This window comes from Diaphorina citri, unplaced genomic scaffold (assembly GCF_000475195.1).
Source record: "Diaphorina citri unplaced genomic scaffold, Diaci psyllid genome assembly version 1.1 scaffold339, whole genome shotgun sequence".
Lineage (NCBI taxonomy): Eukaryota > Metazoa > Arthropoda > Insecta > Hemiptera > Psyllidae > Diaphorina > Diaphorina citri.
The window spans coordinates 80,010-101,802 of NW_007377774.1; the positions used below are offsets into that span (position 1 = coordinate 80,010).

The following is a 21,793-nucleotide window of genomic DNA, read 5'->3' on the forward strand; positions in this document are numbered from 1 at the left end:
TCCAAGCTAACTGGCTTTTCGATGTTTAATCCGGAGCCTCCACATACAAACGCGTTACAGGATAGGAGAAAGCCAGCCTTTCCGAGAACGAGCATTATCCGTTTGGGATAAAATCCGCTAAGGCCGGAATCGAACCCGCAGCCTAGCGCTTATAAGGCAGACGAGCTACCCTCCAAGCTAACTGGCTTTTCGATGTTTAATCCGGAGCCTCCACATACAAACGCGTTATCTTCTTGTTATGAAATGGGGTTTATCTATATGGATGCGACCCTTATGACTGAACAGGATGGCCTGGCTTGTTAACACGTTCTTATGTTTACGAGTCGGATCATTAGACATTTCAAAGTGAAGTGACGTCATCATTATCAAAGTACCTATTAGACAGCGAAGTAGGTAATTATTTTGTACCAAGTGGTACCTACCTACCAATTTGAAAGTACCTAAAGCTAAAGAGTACTTATTTTTTGGTAGCAAAGTAACAAGTAACTATTTGGTAGCATATACCAGGGGAACCTGCGGAATAATGAGACTGTTTTTGAAATCCATTTTCCTCTAAGACCATAGTATTTTTTGGTAAAAGTAAACCGAAAAACACTGAAGGAAAGTTTGAAGAGAGAAGGAAGACAGGATAGAAGGAAGCCAGCCGTTCCGAGGTACATACCTCAGGATAAAATCCGCCCCGGGCGGGAATCGAACCCACGGGCTAGCGCTTATAAGGCAGACGCGATACCAACCAAGCTAACTAGCCTGGCGAAAAATATCACTATTATCAAGTACCTATATGAATATTATCGACCTTCCAGACTTCATCATTCTCCTCCCCCATTCTCCTACCATAACGTCATACAGCTAAGATATCACCAGAAAGCAATAAACCATCTCCACATCTCCTGATAATCTATCTGAAGGTTATGTGAGTAGGTATGTTTCATCTTTAATACCTCGTTCTGCGGGCGCCTTCAGTTGGGTGAGGGTTATGTGAGTACCGAGGTACAAACTTCAGGATAAAATCCGCCCCGGGCGGGAATCGAACCCACGGCCTAGCGCTTATAAGGCAGACGCGATACCAACCAAGCTAACTAGCCTGGCGAAAAATATCACTATTATCAAGTACCTATATGAATATTATCGACCTTCCAGACTTCATCATTCTCCTCCCCCATTCTCCTACCATAACGTCATTTGTTTCATCTTTAATACCTCGTTCTGCGGGCACCTTCAGTTGGGTGAGGGTTATGTGAGTAGGTTTGTTTCATCCTCTATCTGAATCCTGAAATATCAGAATCCATAGCGAAGATCAATGATGCATAGAGACACTTTATAATGGCAGAGAGCGACGACATTAGAGAAAAATGATATCTGGAGTGGTGTATAATTTCCATATAGTCAAGCTTATTAGTTTATTTTCAATCGTAGAGGTTACATACGGGGTGTTCTTTAGGTTTTGATAGAGGGAATTTTAACTACTTGGGTTTTATCGTCCCGAAATTGAAGCGAAACCCCGTCTGTTTAGGATAAATTTCTCCCCGGACGGGAATCGAACCCACGTTATGCCTCCTTATCTCGTCCTTTAGCTTGCATAGATCTTACTCTTGAGAAAAGCCCCATGGGCCTAGTTAGCTTGGAGGGGGCTGCCTTAATTGTGAGCGCTAGGTCGTGGGTTCGAATTCCGCCGGGGCGGGGTGAGCTTTATAATAAATAGAGAAGGTTCTGTCTCTTATCCTGTCTTCCTTCTCTCTTAGCTTTCGGGGGGAAAAAAGACAAACCATCCCGTAGATATGTAACAACAAATGTCTCCAAGACAGTAATGGGAAACGTCTGCACTTTCGCCTCCTGCTCTTCTTCTTCCTCTTTCTTCTCCTCCTCCTCCTTCTCTTCTTCATCTTCTTGTTCTCCTCCTCTTCCTCCCCCTCCTCCCTCTTCTTCTTTTTCGTCTTCACCTTCCTCTTCTTTTTCTCCTGCTTCTCCTCCTTCTCCTCTTCTTTGTTCCTCTTCCTCCCTCTCCACCTCCTTGTTCTTCTTCTCCTTCCTCCTTCTATTTTCTTCACCTTCTCCTCCTCCTTCATATTTTTACTCTTTTGCTTAAAAAAAAAAAAAAAAAATTGGTGAGAACATCACACAAAGGTTTCACCCTTCATTCGGCAACTAGCTGACCGCTACATTAGATCTACCTCACCCACCTTTACCTAGGGCCGAAAAAAGCCAGAAGAATGCGTTTGTTCAGATGGTCACCTGTCTGAATACTAACCACGCATAACGTTGCTTAACTTCTGTGATACATTGGGAACTGGTACATTCAACTTGCTTATCACCGCTGACGAAGGGTTCAATTCCCGCCCGTGGCGGATTTCATCCTAAAGAGATAAGCTTTGTTCTCGGAATGTCTGGCTTTCTCCTTCTCCCTTTTTTCCTCTTCGCTTTCGGGACGATAAGACTCTATCAAACGATGAATGGCCTTTGGTCCGACATGAAAGTTGTGGTTCGCCAGTCTAGTTAGCTTGGAGGCTAGTCTACCTTGTAAGCGATTTTATTCTCGCCTGGGGCGAACCTGAACAGATAAGATTCGTTCTCGGAACGCTTGGCTTTCTCCTATCCTGTCTTTCTTCCCTAATCGCTTTCGGGCGATAACAAGACTTTAGCAGTTACAGTTCCCTCTATCAAACTTTTTTTTTTTTCAAGTCTGTTCCGGACGAAGGAAGAAGGTCTTTCCATGTCAGAGGAAGGACGTTCCGGGACTTGACGTACACCCTGTAGTTTTGTACCTACATCAATACCTACATATAGATAGGTAGGTACCTACATGAAGTGGTTCTTCCACCCAACCGTTCTAGTGAGTTCCATTAGTGTTTCCCATGTAGGTATAGATACTTAGTACCTACCTACTTATGTATGTATGTAGGTACTTAGAGTACTTATAGGTTGTCTTTTAGATAACTGATGTTCCTGGATCTTTCTCTCTCTCTCTCTCTCTCTCTCTCTCTCTCTCTCTCTCTCTTTCTCTCTCTCTAAATTATGTAGGTAATTACCAACGTAGGATCTACTAATATGTGATACCTAAGTAAATAAGTAATGTTCATTATGTAAAAAGGAAAAAAAAATATATAATAGGCAAGATTACTAACTTATGAGATGAGAGCGATCTCTCTATAAGTTAAGCATTAGCTTAGGAGATCGTTTTTATTGTAAATCAATCTTACTGGTAGGAATTGTAAATACTAGTTGCGGATCACATGGTCTGAAACTTACTGGTAGATACTGTAAATACTAGTTGCGGAGCACGTGGTCTGAAACTTACTGGTAAATATTAGTTGCGGATCACATGGTCTGAAACTTACATCACCAACAAAAAATGTGAAAAAAAGGCCAAGTTCCTGTACAAAAATGTCGGCCTATAAAAGTGGTGAGATCAGAAAATTAAGGCCAAGCCTGCATTCCCAATTTTTCGTGTCTGCTGAAAATGCTGGATCTCAATTCCTTCAACCTTCTCTCAATTTCAACTTGGATGAGTTTTTCCTTCTCTTTTCATGTTAGGTAAATACTATTATTTATTTGATTGGGAAAATATGGCAGGTAAAACAAGTTAGGATCTGGCAGTCTGACTCACAAAGTGAGTAGTTCAAAAGTAGTTCTTTTTCCTAACTCACTCTCTTTCTGCACGACATTAACTCACTCGTTCTAAGTGATATCCGCCTCTGATACTATCTATTAGACTCACATGAAATTCATGAAACCGAAAATGTTTTTCGGGGGCAGAAGCAGGAATCTCTGGAATGAGTTTTAAATATGTACGAGGACGGTGTAAAGGTATAAGAATGTGAAATGGAAAGAATATTGACGAAGAAAAGACGAGAGAAATTGAGTAGTGAGCGAGAAGCAATCAATCAATCAATCAATCAATCAATCTCATTCGCTCTCAATCCTCTTTTTTTCTCCCTCCCTCCATCTCTGTTATTCTCCGTTTGTCTCTTTCTTCCTCTCTTACTTTTTCTCTCCCTTCCTATCGTTTCCTCTCTCCCATTCTACGTCCATCTCTTTATCACTCCCTTTCTTTTAATTTCTGTCTGTCTCTTTATTCCCCCTCCTTCCTTTTTTAGTCCGTCCTTCCTTTATTATTACAATAGTAATAAAAAGGTATAAGAGACGGATTATTGTATTCGCTTCGGTGTCGTCTGTCTGTCTGTCCCCATAGAAGGACTTATCCAAACCTGGTTGGCCTATACATCAAATTGAAGGTCTTTTTACCAGGAACACGAAAATGGAGGTGCAAATTTTGTCCAGAGAAACAAAAAGCCAAAAAACAAAACAAAAAAAAAAACTGGTTTTTGGGGGATTTTTTCCACATTTTCTCACAAAAATGAGCTCTGATCTTGAAATTTGTCGCGACGACCTAATATAAACTCAAAGCGAGATTGTTTTAGATAACACTTCAGTCGTTAATTTAAGACCGGTTTTAGCGTTACCTATGTTAAGCTACGCCGAGGAGGGCCAATAAATGGATGGGTGAGGGTGACTTAAACATTATATTGGGAATAAAGGGAGAGCGGGCTCTCGTCTTGATTTTAAATCATTAGGTACATGAAAGTAAAATCGAAAAATCAAATCAAGAATGATAATAAACTGAATATTAAACAAATTAGGTAGGTACATAGGTACTGATTTTCTCTAATCACAATCGAATAAACTACGGGCTAAAAAATTCCCGGAGGGACGGGCCCAGCTTGTTCTCTTCCAATCTCCCTCCCTCATTTCTTCTCTCTCTTCCTATCGTTTCCTCTTTCCCACTCTACATTTCTTTCTTTCTCCCTCTCTCATTCCCCCTCTTCTCTCTCTCCCTCTCCCCCCCCTCTCTCTCCCTCTCTGTCGCCTCTCTCTATTATCTGTCTAAAGGTTTTTCTACTGCTATTAAAAACAAAGTATAGTTCCAAGAGGTGGATCTCATACAAGAGATACATATTTTTATAGTCAAGAGAGACAATAGCGACTGGCGTAGCTTATGAGGTTTCGAAACAGGGGGAAAAAAATCTGAATGCCTTTGTTAGAGCGGTTTTTTTTTTCATTAGCTCTCTCTCTCTCTCTCTTCCCACCCCCTCGCCTTCTCTATTTCTCTCTCTCCCACACTGTCTCATAAACCCTCTCTCTCTCCCTCACACACCCCTTCTCTGTCTCTCTTTCTCTCTTCCACTCTCTCTCTCCCACACACACCCTCTCTCTGTCCCCTTCCTTCACTCTTTTCTCTCTATTACTTACATAAATTTGGAAAAACATCCAGGAAAAAAGATCTTTCACAAGGTCTCATTAATTCATGATTTCGGACACTAATTCATAAACCATATTGTAATTCATGTGTTACTGTCGACTATTACATCATTTGCCTCGTGCCACCTAAGAAGACTCGAATGCAACATGCAACCTCATTTGCCTCGTGCCACCTAAGAACCTAAGGAGACACCTGTAGTACCTACGTCAAACACATGGTGTATGGTTTTCCTGATGATTAACAAATTCAAATAATATATGTGTAGTAGGTACATAAATTTGGAAAAACATCCAGGAAAAAAGATCTTTCACAAGGTCTCATTAATTCATGATTTCGGACAATAATTCATAAACCATATTATAACTCATGTGTTACTGTCGACTATTACATCATTTGCCTCGTGCCACCTAAGAACCTAAGGAGACACCTGTAGTACCTACGTCAAACACATGGTGTATGGTTTTCCTGATGATTAACCCAGACCTTGAGTTTGGCTAAAGCTAATTTATCTATATTAATAAAAGAGTAAACCCTGACTCATTCATTCATTCATAATCAACGCACAGCCGAAACGGCTGTACCGATTTTGATGAAACTTCGAGAATATAGCTTCCTTTTGATTTGAATAGGCCCACTAAGAACGGATTTTCCGAAACTCGCAGTGGTTTCCAAACTATGACCAAAACACTACTAAAAATCGACCCCTGGCCAAAACGGGTGGGTTAATTTACATGAAGTTTGTAAGTAAGATAGTTGTCTTGCCTTTTAGTAAGTAAAGGTATCCTAAGAACGGATTTTTCAAAACTCGCAGTGGTGCCCAAATTAGGGACGAAAACGAATAAAAGTATAACATGGTGCCAAAATAGTATGGTCAGGTAAAAAAGTACAGTACGGTACGTTACGGTCACCTACGGCCATGCCTCTATGCATACGGCCATGCCTCAGCCACGCGCAAGCGGGCGGAGCCTGCTTGTAATTTATATCTGTTGTTGTTCTTTACAAAATAAATTCAGATAAAAATAACAATATAATATTTTTATCAAGACAATTACGATTATAAGTTTTTGAATTGCCGAGCTTTCGATGTCACTCAGGACATCATCTTCAGACCAAGATAGATGTTGACTCTATCGCAGCAGGAGTAGAAGTTCTTGTATGTTAGTTTTTAAGTTTTAATAGGTAGGTATATGAAACATGGAAAATCATTGTTCATAAATCTCACAAAACCCCGTTCATGTCCATTTGGTGCCGGGGAAAGTCCAGTATGTTGTAGTTTACCTAAGACATGCATATTGCATACTGGCATAACGCCCAGACATCAAGAAACTGCTAACTAGCAATTAATTAGAAATTTTGTTCCGCTTTTGTACACACATAGGCGAAAACTGCTAACTAGCAATTAATTAGAAATTTTGTTCTGTTTTGTACACACATAGGCGATAAGTAGTGTTTCTTGGAAGTATTAGAATAATCATAAAAAAGGGCTTGTTAGTAGGTAAACTTGTCATTTCATAGGTTAACACGAGGAAGAGAAAAAAAGTCATGTTTGTAGGAATAACCCGTTGGGTCATGTTTGTAGAGTTAACCCTTTTTCATGTTTCCGCTCGAGGCTAACTTTTTCCTAACAGATAGGTTTCGTTCTCGGAACGTCTGGCTTTCTCCTATCCTGTCTTCCTTTCTCTCTTTGATTTCGGGACGATAAGATCTTCGGTGTTTCAGTTCCCTCTAAATCTCTAATCAGTTATTAAAAAAAAAAAAAAAAAAAAAAAAAAAAAAAAAAAAAACACCTTAAAAACTCTTCGGTGGTCTGAAAATTACTGGTATAGATACTGTAAATACTAGTTGCGGATCACATGGTCTGAAACTTACATCCCCAACAAAAACACAAATGTGAAAAAAAGGCCAAGTTCCTGTACAAAAGTGTCGGCCTATAAAAGTGGTGAGATCAGAAAATTAAGGCCAAGCCTGCATTCCCAATTTTTCGTGTCTGCTGAAAATGCTGAACCTCATCCGTTCATGTTCATTTGGTGCCGGGGAAAGTCCAGTATGTTGTATTTTACCTAAGACATGCATATTGCATACTGGCATAACGCCCAGACATCAAGAAACTGCTCACTAGCAATTAATTAGAAATTTTGTTCCGCTTTTGTACACAAAGGCGATAAGTAGTGTTTCTTGGAAGTATTAGAATAATCATAAAAAAGGGCTTGTTAGTAGGTAAACAGGTAAACTTGTCATTTCATAGGTTAACGAGGAAGAGAAAAAAAGTCATGTTTGTAGAGTTAACCCTTTTTCATGTTCCCGCTCGAGGCTAACTTTTTCCTAACAGATAGGTAGGTTTCGTTCTCGGAACGTCTGGCTTTATCCTATCCTGTCTTCCTTCTCTCTTTGATTTCGGGACGATAAGATCTTCGATGTTTCAGTTCCCTCTAAATCTCTAATCTTATATTATGAGGAAGAGAAAAAAAGTCATGTTTGTAGGAATAACCCGTTGGGTCATGTTTGTAGAATTAACCCTTTTTCATGTTCCCGCTCGAGGCTAACTTTTTCCTAACAGATAGGTTTCGTTCTCGGAACGGCTGGCTTTCTCCTATCCTGTCTTCCTTCTCTCTTTGATTTCGGGACGATAAGATCTTCGATGTTTCAGTTCCCTCTAAATCTCTAATCTTATATTATAAGAACGATCAGTTATATAAACAAGAACAAGAACACCTTAGAACTGCTTCTGGGATTGTTTATCTTAAGTAGGTAAAATAAAAAGGAAAATAAAATGGGTATAGTTTTAATCTTTAAGGGTGGCTGCCACTCTCTGAAGGGTTAACTGTGCACATTTCTTTTACGGCATTTTTTAACGATAAAACTCATTAATTCATTACTTTTACTTACCCTTTACTTTTTACTTTCCTTATCCTATAGGAAGGAAAGTAATGTAATCGGGTCAAATTTTCGATGGTCAGTTTTTAGTGCCAAAACACGCTGGTTAAGATAGGTCCTGCCGTTGGCGGTATTTTGACCGATTTTTGGCGGTTTTCAGCTATACTGACTAATAGGTTAGAGATATTGTATAGTTCTTTTTCCTAACTCACTCACTTTCTGCACGACATTAACTCACTCGTTTTAAGTGATATCCGCTTAACCCCACACACAAAAAGCCCAAACTGAGGCTTAGGTGTAGGGGCTGGTCAGCCCCAAAGGACGGGTTGAGCTTCTACGAATCTACGAAGTGATATCCGCCTCTGATACTATCTATTAGACCCACATGAAATTCATGAAACCGAAAATGTTTTTCGGGGGAAGAAGCAGGAATCTCTGGAATGAGTTTTAAATATGTACGAGGACGGTGAAAAGGTATAAGAATGTGAAATGGAAAGAATATTGACGAAGAAAAGACGAGAGAAATTGAGTAGCGAGCGAGAATGAGAGAGAGAGATTGAGTAGCGAGCGAGAATGAGAGAGAGAGGGGGGGAGAATGAGGGAGAGAGGACAGAGAGAACGAGAGAGATGGAGAGAAAGAGGGAGGGGGAGAGAGGAAGAAAAGAGAATGAGAGAAAAAGGGGGATGAGCGAGAATGAGAGAGAGAGAGATTGAGTAGCGAGCGAGAATGAGAGAGAGAGAGAGAGGGGGGAGAATGAGAGAGAGGGAGAGAGGACAGAGAGAACGAGAGAGATGGAGAGAAAGAGGGAGGGGGAGAGAGGAAGAAAAGAGAATGAGAGAAAAAGGGGGAGGGAGAGGAAGAGAGAGGGAGATAGAGAGAGAGAGAGAGAGAGAAAGAGAGAGAAAGAGACAGAGAAAATGAGAGAATCCACGAAAAAAGTAAAAGGTAAACATATCAAATTACAAGGTAAAAGTATACGGTTTTTTTAAAAAGGAGCTCTCTCTAAAAAAAAGCTTGTTGAATTGAATCGAATAATAATGCATGGTAGGTAATGTAGGAGGTAAAAGTATACCAAGGCCGCACGCGTCTTCTAGATTCTAGGACAGCCAAGGGCAAACTCAAATACTGTGGCGCGTGGATCTCCCATTTGGATCATCATGTTGGGTGATCGTTAACCTAATTTTCGACAGTAATTGTGAAGTCACAATTTTCGTATAGTTATTACAATTTATTTCTACCAGGAAAAGTTATAAAATAAATTGACACTCTACACCGGTGATCTGAGTATCTGAGCGTGTTAAAACCTAATATTTCATATTCTTAATATTTTATATTTCATTTTTACTTTCCTTATCCTATAGGAAGGAAAGTAATGTAATCGGGTCAAATTTTCGATGGTCAGTTTTTAGTGCCAAAACACATAGCCTCGGATACCGAGTTCATAGCCGCGACCCAATCTATGCTGGCCTATCTGGACAAACCACCATCGTCGTCGCCTAGCAACCAAGGATCTCCTAACCAGTCACCATGTGGGCTAGGCGAGGCTAGAGAATATGATAGACAAGTGTCTGCGGAAAGGAAACATTCTTCTTTCTTAGACTCGTTGCTGTCTATGTGTATTTGTGGTAGTTCAAGCTCTACGAGAGACTAAAACTGAAAAGGGTTTTCTTCATTTTATATTTTAAATTGATAATTATCATTGTTCTTGTTCAAAATATCGGAGGTAAACAAAAATGGGATATGAAGAGAGTTCTGTGGGAAATTTTCCTAGTTTTTCCCTCTGGGGGGCTAAGTAGATTTGTTTAAAACCACCAGCTTTCAAAGAAAGCCTCTAAACACAAGAGTGGGAATGTTTTCCCCCTGTTTCTTTTTATTCAAATTCAGGGAATAAGAGCTCGAGGTATCTTCGTCTTAACGAAAATCCAGGAATTTCTGCTTTTGTCAGCGCTTTTTCCTGCTTATTTAGGATATTTTGAGGTCCCTAGAGCCTAAATACAAAGTTTCAGCCATTGGTCCGTGTGTGTGTCTGTCCTTCTGTCTGTCCGTCTGTCTGTAAACAAAATATCTCGAGAACGGTAAGAGCTAGAGACTTGAAATTTGGCATTCAGCTGTCAAATGTGACAAGGATGCGACAACAAAACTTTTGGTTAAGATCTGTGCAACGCTTGGCGGCATTTTGCCGCTTTTTTGCGGTTTTTTGAGTAGGTAATTTAACAATATCTCGGGAATGGTATGAGCTAGAGACTTGAAATTTGGTATGTAGTCCACAAATGTGACAAGGATGCAACACAAAAATTCTAAATCCCTCTGAAGATTTGATAGGAGATGAGCATTGAGCATTATGGAAATGTAACAGAACTCTCTTCATATAACCCGCAACTCTTGGGAAAATAGGTAAAAACGAGGCATTTCTGGGTTCTGGAGATACTTATCTATTTATTTTTCTCTTTTACCCACCACAGGGCATAATAGTAGATTGTATCTATGTATGTATCTGAGATAAATGCATAATATACTTATATATATGTATATCTATATCCACTCTTATATGTTTACTTTGAATACGTTTTGGGTATAAAGATGTTCAGTAAATGATACTATCAGCCTAACAGTTTATAAAAAATAAGGTATCTAATTCTACGAGTAGAAAGATTTCTCTTCTAATACTTCTTGTCATTCTTCTTTTTCTTCTTCTTTCTTCTCTTCCTTCATATTCTCTTCTTTCTTCTCTCCTTTTCCTCTTCCTCTATCTTCTTTTCCTGTAGGTATTTTTATCTCCCAGTGATTATCCTTTAAAATTAGTATTACCTCTTGCCGAAAATTTTTTCAAAATATCCCCTCCCCAGGTTTTATTCCCACGCCCACCATCAACATTTATACTTGGCTCCCTCCACTTCCCCGTCTAGTATTACTCCTTCATCTACCATCCCCTCCCCCCTTTTAGTTTTATCACGAGGCCCCTGGCCCTGGCGACACGTCCAGGGCCGGATTACCCATAAGGCAGAATGGCAGACTGCCACGGGCCCCGCGCTTTTGGGGGCCCCGCGCTTTGAGGACTTACACTAGATATTATGGGTTTTTTCTAAAAAAAAAAAATAATAAAAATAAAAAAAAAAATCGACTGCGGCGCGGAAAAATTTACTTTTGAGAAAAAAATTTCTCAAGATTGGGGACAATATTATGGTCTCCGTGCACCATCACTCAAGAGTCCTGTCTGGGGAGAACAAATCTCTCCAATGATATTTCATTCGGACGGGGAATTCAACCAGTTTCTGGACACCGTGTTAAGGCACCATAGTAATCTGATGGCAAACACAAAGTTCAACAACATCGACATGTTTATTGAGTAAGACTTTTTGTCCTATCCAGTCTTAATTCCTTTTCTCTTTGAACTTATCATAAACAGATCAGGTTTGTTCTTGAAACTCCTATCCTGGCTTTGTTCTATCTTGTCTTCTTCTTTTTCTCTTCGATCTTGGGACGATAAGATCTGTGTTGTTAGTATTGTTGCAGTTCCCTCCAGCAAAACTGTTTTAAAAAAACCCCAATACCCCCTCCCCCCTTTGAGGCGCTTTAACTCTGGAATACCAGGTCGTTCACGCCGGTATTTTAATCTTGGTTCAGGCTTTCAGAAGTAATCTTATCTGTCGCTGACAGATCTTTTTTTTTTCGTTAGGCGCTTTAACTGATGTATTGCAATTTTTTTTCGGTGCAAATGGAAAGATTTTTGTTGGTGGAAATGTTTCAGATTCTACAATGAGTACCGCCATTACATGAACACTTACGATGCGGACTTCATCGATTTCTTTCAACGCTATCAGCCCAGGTTCCGGCCTAATGAAGACTGTACAGGCATGGCTATCGAACTGCTCAACCGGATAGCTTACGAGGTGCCTGATGTCCAATACCATTCCTATTTGACCACATGTGCTATCAACATTAAGGAAGATGCCTATGAGAGTTTAAATGGATGGACCGGGCGCCTTCCGAGGAAGTTTATTCACGGTCATGTTGCAGGTAAATGACGTAAAGGTGTGTCCCCACATAGTCGACCTAGTCGATCGAGAGGTGAAGAGGTGAATCTATGTTGTCGAGGTAGTGTACGGTTTCAGTCGACGATGTGTGTACACAGCTTAGAATAAAAGTCCAATGAAAAAACTTAATTTGGGTTCAAACAGGTAATTGCAGGGAATCCCAAAACTCCAGTTTTGGGCACACATAGTCCTAAACAGATTTTTTTTTTTTAAGGCTTTAATGGCAGGATTCTCACACTGTGAGCTCTTCCACCCAATAACACAAGGTGAGCAAAAACAGATAAGGTTCTTTCTCGGAACGGCTGGCTTTCTAATATCCTGCCCTGCTTCTCTCTTCGATTTTGCAACGATAAGACCTCCCGTTGCGTTGTTACAGCTCCCTCTATCAAACCTCATTTTTTTTTTTTTTAGCTAAATCCCCTTTAGGGGTGAGCTATTCATTTCTAACGAAAGTCACAACTTTTGGGTCGGGGTTGTGTTATTTGGGTCTTTTGGGTCACTAGGAAGCTATTCCCTATGAAAACTCATTTTGATATATATATTTTAAAAAGTTCTAGAGTTTCATGTTGTTCTTCTACTTTCATTTCAGGTTTCATCAGAATCTCTGTTCAGAATAGACTGGGTTATGTTATTCTGGATCCTGGATTTGCTCTTCAATACCCCATTGTTATTATGGAAGACGGGCACGATCCACACTTACGTAAGTATTTTGACGTCAAAATACCTTATATGTGCCTACCAAGTTTATAAGTTATACCAAGTGGTCCTCCAAGTGAACATATTATGAGATTTATGAGCGATCTAAAAGTGACATTATTTGTACCTACGCCACACCCGCATTGGGTCATACATACTTACCTTCAGTGAACAAAGAAAAATTGCTGATTAGTTTTTGGTCCCGGTAGAGGTATACCTAGAGGCTCTTTTTCTGAGCGCATTCAGTTCACTGACATAGACATATGATAGTCGAGTGAACATATGAGATTTATGAGCGATCTAAAAGTGACATTATTAAATTTGTACCTACGCCACACGCCACACCCGCATTGGGTCATACATACTTACCTTCAGTGAACAAAGAAAATTTGCTGATTAGTTTTTGGTCCCGGTAGAGGTATACCTAGAGGCTCTTTTTCTGAGCGCATTCAGTTCACTGACATAGACATATGATAGTTATGTTACCTATCTCCCTGTGATGGAAGGATTTCTTCCATGCTTCAAGACTCTCAAGTGTATAATAATACCGTCATTGACGCTCAGAACGTCTGACAGACCCATGGTGTTGCGGTCTGTCAGGCAGTCTCAGGTTGAGTAGCGGGCATAAGACTAAGAGAAGAAGAACGAGAAAAGTAGGATAATGAAAAAAAAAAGAAGAAGAGAAGAAGTCGGAGGAGGGGAATAAGGAGGAGCAGGAAGAGGAGGGCAATAGGAGAAGTAAAAATCCAATGAGGAGAAGGGTGAAAGAAAAATAGGAAAAGAATACGAGGATTAAGGAAAAGAGGTGTTTGAGGAATAAGACTAATTTTCCTAATTCTTATTTTCACAGCGGTCTCCTTCGGGTCGGGACGCAACCCCCGTGGGCAGAACTTCGAGTTTCAACTCCTCGGTTGGAACACCCCGTACATCTTGGCGAGGACTTTCCGACCCAATTCCCGCATCCCCGTCGAGGCTTTCCTGTACGCTGTCGGCTCCCCCTATTGTTCCTTCCAGGAGACGACCACCAAACCAAACCAGCTTAACCTGTCCAAGTCCATGGTGTCAAGAACCGCTACTGGAGCGCCCACTGCGGCGGTGTATGTTGACTTGAAGGCGTCAGAGGAGGAACCACTGGTGTTCAACGTGGCACTGTACGGGGGAAGCAAGAGAACGTTTTCGGTGCCACTGTCACAACCGAACCAAATGAGTCAAGTATGTACCTTAGTAGAATCTTAACTTTTAACCCATCCTCTAGGGCTGTTTGCCTCCCTATGTTTTGTAACATTTGACAAATGTCAGCAACAAATAATAAAAAGGTAAAAGAGGAAAGGAAGGTAGGGGAAGTGAAAGTACTGAGAGGGGAGGGGGTAAATGAAATCTTGGATGGGTGTGAGAACTAAAAAGTAAATGCGAGAGGATATTGAAGTGTATAATAACACCGTCATTGACGCTCAGAACGTCTGACAGACCCATGGTGTTGCGGTCTGTCAGGCAGTCTCAGGTTGAGTAGCGGGCATAAGACTAATGTAATTTTACATGAGAAATTTATTTTTGTACCTATTTTGTTGTAGGTAAATAAATAATTATGTATGTGAAGGCCCGTTCCCACTCACTTGTCGTGAGTTTCATACAATTTTTTTTTTACAAGAAGAAGAAAAAGAAGAAGAAGACGTAGAAGAAGAAGAAGAAGAAGAAGAAGAAGAAGAAGAAGAAGAAGAAGAAGACGAAGAAGAAGACGTAGAAGAAGAAGACGAAGAAGAAGACGTAGAAGAAGAAGAAGACGAAGAAGAAGACGAAGACGAAGAAGAAGAAGAAGAAGAAGAAGAAGAAGAAGAAGAAGAAGAAGAAGACGAAGAAGAAGAAGAAGAAGAAGAAGAAAAAGAAGAAGAAGAAGAAGAAGAAGAAGAAGAAAAAGAAGACCAAGTAGGTACCTAGGTATTTTCTTGTGGCGGAATTTTCCAGAGAGTATAATAAAATTTTGGGTAACTCGGGAATATCCCGAACTTGTAAGACTTATCGATAATATACAGAGCTGAAGAGCTGATAAGAATAATGGATAAATAATACTTACATAGGTACTCGCACCTGTTTATACTACAAAATAGAGTCTCAAATTTGGAAATCTAGTTAAACACTGTATATCCACTATCCACTATACTTATTTGATACCGAGTCTTCCATAGATCAACTGATAAAATCCTCTAAACTGGAAGACTGGAACACAAAAGGCAATTTCCCCTGTTTGACTTTGTACGAGGGAACTTCAGATATCAACTGCCCTAATCTTAATGACCAATGAGATAGTCGGAATAATGGGGGCTCTCTCATTTGCATAACGGTTTGGTTGGTTCCCATTTGAACATTTTTGACCCATCATTTCAGTTAGACATGTTTTTGGGGGCATTGTAAGGATTTAGTCCAGTTTTAACCCTCGATTGGTCCGATTTTGATTTGTTCCCAGACATTTTAAAACATTGGCATTGGTAGGTACTAGGTACCTCTTGGTGCTAAAATTTTTATCTGGGTAGGTAGGTATAACAAAAAATCTCTACTGCACCTAATAACAAAATTAGAAGCGGAAACTTGACATCTCCACTAATTTTTATTTTCTTACACATTGCATATTCAACTAAGTTCTAGGCGTTCTACCGCACCTAATAACAAAATTAGAAGCGGAAACTTGACATCTCCACTAATTTTTATTTTCTTACACATTGCATATTCAACTAAGTTCTAGGCGTTCTACCGCACCTAATAACAAAATTAGAAGCGGAAACTTGACATCTCCACTAATTTTTATTTTCTTCCACATTGCATATTCAACTAAGTTCTAGGCGTTCTACCGCACCTAATAACAAAATTAGAAGCGGAAACTTGACATCTCCACTAATTTTTATTTTCTTACACATTGCATATTCAACTAAGTTCTAGGCGTTCACATAAATAGTATTCCAATAATGTACCTATAGGTTGGATGTTACCTCTGTGACAGCCAGCCTAGTTAGCTGCGTAGCGCGTCTGCCTTGTAAGCTCTAAGTTGCGGGTTCGATTCCTCCCCGGGGCGGATTTTATCCGAAACAAGTAAGGTTCGTTCTCGGAACGGCGGGCTCTCTCCTATCCTGTCTTCCTTCTCTCTTCGCTTTCAGGGCTCTAATACCTTAACAGTTAGTTCCCTCTATCTAACCTCTTAAAAAGGGGGGAGGGGAAGAGAGAGAGAGAGAGAGAGAGAGAGAGAGAGAGAGAGAGAGAGAGAGAGAGAGAGAGAGAACAGGGATTTGTCTCGTCAGAGAACAAACTTAGTATGCCTTTTGTCTTGTCAAAGAACAAACTTAGTATGCCTTTTGTCTTGTCAGAGACAGGGCCGGATTACCCATAAGGCAGAATGGCAGACTTCCACGGGCCCCGCGCTTTTGGGGGCCCCGCGCTTTGAGGACTTACACTAGATATTATGGGTTTTTTCTAAAAAAAAAAATCGCCTGCGGCGCTGAAAAATTTACTTTTGGTGAGCCTGGATTTCTCAAGATTGTGGACCAAAATTTTTAAAAATTTCGCCTGCGGCGCTCTAATTTATTTTGCTCACTTTGGCGTTCAGCTAAAATTAGGATAAGAAAATATCTAGCAAAATTTTCAAAAATTTCGCCTGCGGCACTCTATTTTATTTTGCTCACTTTAGCGTTCAGCGAAAATTAGGATAAGAAAATATCTACGAATTAGGTACCTACGTCAAAAATTAACTTGTGACAAAGCATGAGGCACATATCTACCTACTTTTTGAAAAATTTCGCCTGCGGCGCTGAAAATTTTAAGTTCGATCAGCCCAAACTGGGGGCCCCGCGCCTTTGAAACTGCCCCGGGCCCCGCGGGGGGCTAATCCGGCCCTGGACACGTCAAACCAACATAAACTTCAACCTTCTTTGAAAAACCCATAAATAAGACCCTGGGACTGGCCCATAGTTACTAGCCCTATTTTAGAAATCACATGACACGAAACTTCTCGCCATAGGTTGGACACTTTCAAAGTACCTAGGGTAAAACCCCCAATGGCCGACACCCTTAAGGAACTTTTTCCATAAAAACAGCATTATGAACTTAATACCACCTCTAATGGTGAAGAGAGAGAGAAAGAGAGAGGGAGAGAGAGAGTGAAAGAGAGAGAGAGAGAGAGAGGGAGAGAAGTGTTAAATACTACATGGGCGTGAATATGGGCAATCTTTCTCATTCAAGTGTTAGGGTCCCAATCCACGAAACACTCTGTACTCAATCTTTGCTGAAAAGACCAAACTACACTTCCTCATAGAACTGTAAACCAGGAGATTAGAGCTTCTTTTGAAACCATCATAATTATTATTATTCACTTTCTTCTTTCATGTAAATTTTCTCATTTTTCTCTTTGTTTTGTTTGCTTTTTTTCCTACTTCTCTGTTGAGAGAGAGAGAGAGAGGGAGAGAAGTGTTAAATACTAAATGGGCGTGAATATGGGCAATCTTTCTCATTCAAGTGTTGGGGTCCCATTCCACGAAACACTCTGTACTCAATCTTTGCTGAAAAGACCAAACTACACTTCCCCATAGAACTGTAAACCAGGAGATTGGAGCTTCTTTTGAAACCATAATTATTATTATTCACTTTCTTCTTTCATGTAAATTTTCTCATTTTTCTCTTTGTTTTGTTTGCTTTTTTTCCTACTTTTCTGTTGATTTTTCATTGTCACTAAGAAAAAAGAAAGAGAGAGAGAGAGAGAGAGAAAAACCATAAAAAAAAATCTCCAACACCTCCGGTGAGTGGTACTAATTTCAAAAAAAAAAAAATCACATTCAAATTTTCTGGAAACACAGCAGAAAGAAAAGAAAGAGAAAACTGAAAATTTCTTCAGAAAAATTTGAGTAATTATTACACTTTTCTTTTAATCTCAAATGAAGAGATTACTCAAAGTGATATCCTTATCTTAAAGTGATACCTTTATTCCTTTATTTTAAAGTGATATCTTTATTTTGTTTGGGTCTATTGCATAAAGTTTCTTTCCGCAAAATCCAAACAATTGTTACTACATGTAGACTCTTTCAAGGGAAACTGAGTGTAGGTGTTGTTGTTGTTAAAGTGATATCTTTATTTTGTTTGGGTCTCTTGCATAAAGTTTCTTTCCGCAAAATCCAAACAATTGTTACTACATGTAGACTCTTTCAAGGGAAACTGAGTGTAGGTGTTGTTGTTGTTTTGTTGTTGTTGTTGTTGTTGTTGTTGTTGCTGATAGTGACAGTGGTGGGGGTGTAGACACTGTCACCTGATGACTGATCCCTTGAACCCTTGAAAAAGTCTATAAAACAGACGAAACTCCGAGTCGGGATATAAAAACCTACTCGTAAGTATCCATTTTTATATATAACTTAAGTAAAATTTAATAGTATTTACAAAGGATGTTCATTAATAATAGTTTATTCGTCAGCTCCCATGGCGTAGTGGTCAGTCAGCTCCCATGGCGTAGTGGTCACTGCACTCGCCTTGCACGCGGGAGACCCAGGTTCGATTCCCGGCGGGGTCAAGAAATTTGTATCATGCAAATTATTGATCCCGTGACTGGCTGTTGTGGGGCCCACTCAGCCTCGTGAGGAAAATGAGTAGCTATGACATGTAAATGCGCAGACATGCCTGTAATGATTAGATGGTACTAAAATCAGCAACCTCCGTGGCCGAGTGGGTATCATACTTGGCTTGCACGCAGGAGGCCCGGGTTTGATTCCCGGTGGGGCCGAGGTTTTTTTCGGCTCTGTGCTTGGAGTTCGGGGTGCACTCAGCCTCGCGAGGAGAATTACAATTGAGTAGCTACTTTAATCGAGTAGCGACCAGTGGCGACATTACCAGTGTAAAAAGATTATTGAAATGTGGAAATTGATTGCATTAGGCGAGGCTAGAGAATATGATAGACAAGTGTCTGCGGAAAGGAAACATTCTTCGTTCTTAGACTCGTTGCTGTCTATGTGTATTTGTGGTAGTTCAAACTCTACGAGAGACTAAAACTGGAAAGGGTTTTCTTCATTTTATATTTTAAATTGATAATTATCATTGTTCGTGTTCAAAATATCGGAGGTAAACAAAAATGGGATATGAAGAGAGTTCTGTGGGAAATTTTCCTAGTTTTTCCCTCTGGGGGGCTAAGTAGATTTGTTTAAAACCATCAGCTTTCAAAGAAAGCCTCTAAACACAAGAGTGGGAATGTTTTCCCCCTGTTTCTTTTTATTCAAATTCAGGGAATGAGAGCTCGAGATATCTTCGTCTTAACGAAAATCCAGGAATTTCTGCTTTTGTCAGCGATTTTTCCTGCTTATTTAGGATGCGGCAGAACATTTTGTGTTGTAGGGACAGATTCTAAATCCCTCTGAAGATTTGAGAGGAGATGAGCATTGAGCATTATGGAAATGTAACAGAACTCTCTTCATATAACCCGCAACTCTGGGAAAATAGGTAAAAACGGGGCATTTCTGGGTTCTGGGGATACTTATCTATTTATTTTTTTTCTTTTACCCACCACAGGGCATAATAGTAGATTGTATCTATGTATGTATCTGAGATAAATGCATAATATACTTATATATGTATATCTAAATCCACTCTTATAAATATGTTTACTTTGAATACGTTTTGGGTATAAAGATGTTCAGTAAATGATACTATCAGCCTAACAGTTTATAAAAAATAAGGTATCTAATTCTACGAGTAGAAAGATTTCTCTTCTAATTCTTCTTGTCATTCTTCTTCTTCCTCTTTCTTCTCTTCCTTCATATTCTCTTCTTTCTTCTCTCCTTTTCCTCTTCCTCTATCTTCTTTTCTCTTGTAGGTATTTTTATCTCCCAGTGATTATCCTTTAAAATTAGTGTTACCTCTTGCCGAAAAAATTCTCAAAATCTCCCCTCCTTAGATTATATTCCCACGCCGCACGCCCACCATCAACATTTATACTTGGCCCCCTCCACTTACCCGTCTAGTATTACTCCTTCATCTACCATCCCCTCCCCCCCTTTAGTTTTATCACGAGGCCCCTGGGCCCTGGCGACACGTCAAACCAACATAAACTTCAACCTTATTTGAAAAACCCATAAATAAGACCCTGGGACTGGCCCATAGTTACTAGCCCCATTTTAGAAATCACATGACACGAACTTTTCGCCATAGGTGGGACACTTTCAAAGTACCTACTAGCTCGAAAGCAAGATTTTTTTTTCTTTGGGGGGGGGGAGAACAAGAAAAGAACGAGGAAGAGAAGCAGAACGAGAAAAGTAGGATATATAATGATGAAAAAAAAGGAAGAGAAGAAGTCAGAGGAGGGGAATAAGGAGGAGGGAATAGGAGAAGTAAAAATCCAATGAGGAGAAGGGTGAAAGAAAAATAGGAAAAGAATACGAGGATTAAGGAAAAGAGGTGTTTGAGGAAAGGGGCAGGAAAAAAATAATAAAAAGGTAAAAGAGGAAAAGAAGGAAGGGGAAGTGAAAGTACTGAGAGGGGAGGGGGTAAATGAAATCTTGGATGGGTGTGAGAACTAAAAAGTAAATGCGAGAGGATATTGACCTTGTTTTGAATATTTCTAAAGTTAGGTATGTAATTTTACATGAGAAATTTATTTTTGTAGGTATTTTGTTGTAGGTAAATAAATAATTATGTATGTGAAGGCCCGTTCCCACTCACTTGTCGTGATTTTCATACAATTTTTTTTTTTTACAAGAAGAAGAAGAAGACGAAGAAGAAAAAGAAGAAGACGAAGAAGAAGACGAAGAAGAAGAAGAAGACGAAGACGAAGAAGAAGACGAAGACGAAGAAGAAGACGACGAAGAAGAAGAAGACGAAGAAGAAGAAGAAGAAGAAGAAGAAGAAGAAGACGAAGAAGAAGAAGAAGAAGAAGAAGACGAATAAGAAGAAGAAGAAGAAGAAGAAGAAGAAGAAGAAGAAGAAGAAGAAAAAGCTCCCTCTCTCTTTCTCTCTCTCTTCACCCTCCATTCTCCATCTTTCCCACTCTCTCTCCTCTTTCTGTCTTTCTCTCTTCTGCCCCACCTACTCCCGTTACTAGTTCTCTCTCTCACTCACACACACTATCAAGAAGTGAGAGAGAAGTTCGAGTGAGTATTGCGTGACGGTGTCCCATAATTATGGCACCTCCCCTATTTACTACCTTGAACGAGCATGAAATATTAAATCAAATAGGACCCAACCAGGGTCGGCTCTTTGGACCACCCACCCTACTTTCCTCTTCCTCAACTAAAAAGAGGAAAGAAAAAAAGTAGTTTTTTCTAAAGTTTCGATTGAATTATTGATCTTGATTTTACTTGCTCAAAAATTCTTGGACCGCGAATAGAGTACAATTTTTGAGAAGTTACCAAGTTTTCTGACTAATAGCATTAAATTCTTCCTGTGATATCTGTAGGTACGAAATAACTGGTATTACACTCATGACCCGCCCATGTGATATCTGTAGTACGAAATAACCCATATTACACTTAATATACGACACTACATCAATTCTCCCTGTGATTTTAATTCTCCCTGTGATGTTTATAATATACAAAGTAGCCAATATTACACTCACTATACGTCACTGATAATTTCGGGAAAGCGTAGCACTCAGCCATGTTAAAATTTTCCTAATAAAGAGAGAGAAGAAGTAAGAGAGAAGGAGATGGAGAGAGAGAGAGAGAGAGAGAGAGAGAGAGAGAGAGAAAAAGGGAAAGAGAGAGAAACAGGGAGGGATAGATAAAAAAAGAGGAATATATAGAAGGAGAAGACTAGGAGAGAATGAGATAGTATATCGTTGAGTTTTTCCAATATTTGTAGTGCGATGTCTGTGTTTCACATGTGGAAATAATATTGAGTGTATCACGCGGGACTCATGAGTGCTTTTGCTTTCTGTTTTTTATGATTTTTTTCAATTTCTATATCCAAACATAG

General features: G+C 39.8%; 1 protein-coding gene across 1 annotated transcript in view; it reads left to right on the forward strand.

Moving 5' to 3' along the window:
* Positions 1 to 11,311: 11,311 nt before the first annotated feature.
* Positions 11,312 to 21,793, forward strand: part of LOC103507746 — a 31,049-nt gene continuing 20,567 nt past the window's right edge. Inside the window, exons 1-4 of the mRNA XM_008472247.3 lie at positions 11,312 to 11,478; positions 11,881 to 12,149; positions 12,756 to 12,866; positions 13,713 to 14,074. Of these exons, the coding sequence (XP_008470469.1) occupies positions 11,369 to 11,478; positions 11,881 to 12,149; positions 12,756 to 12,866; positions 13,713 to 14,074 (852 nt within the window). The 5' untranslated portion in view covers positions 11,312 to 11,368. The remainder of the gene's footprint in view (positions 11,479 to 11,880; positions 12,150 to 12,755; positions 12,867 to 13,712; positions 14,075 to 21,793) is intronic.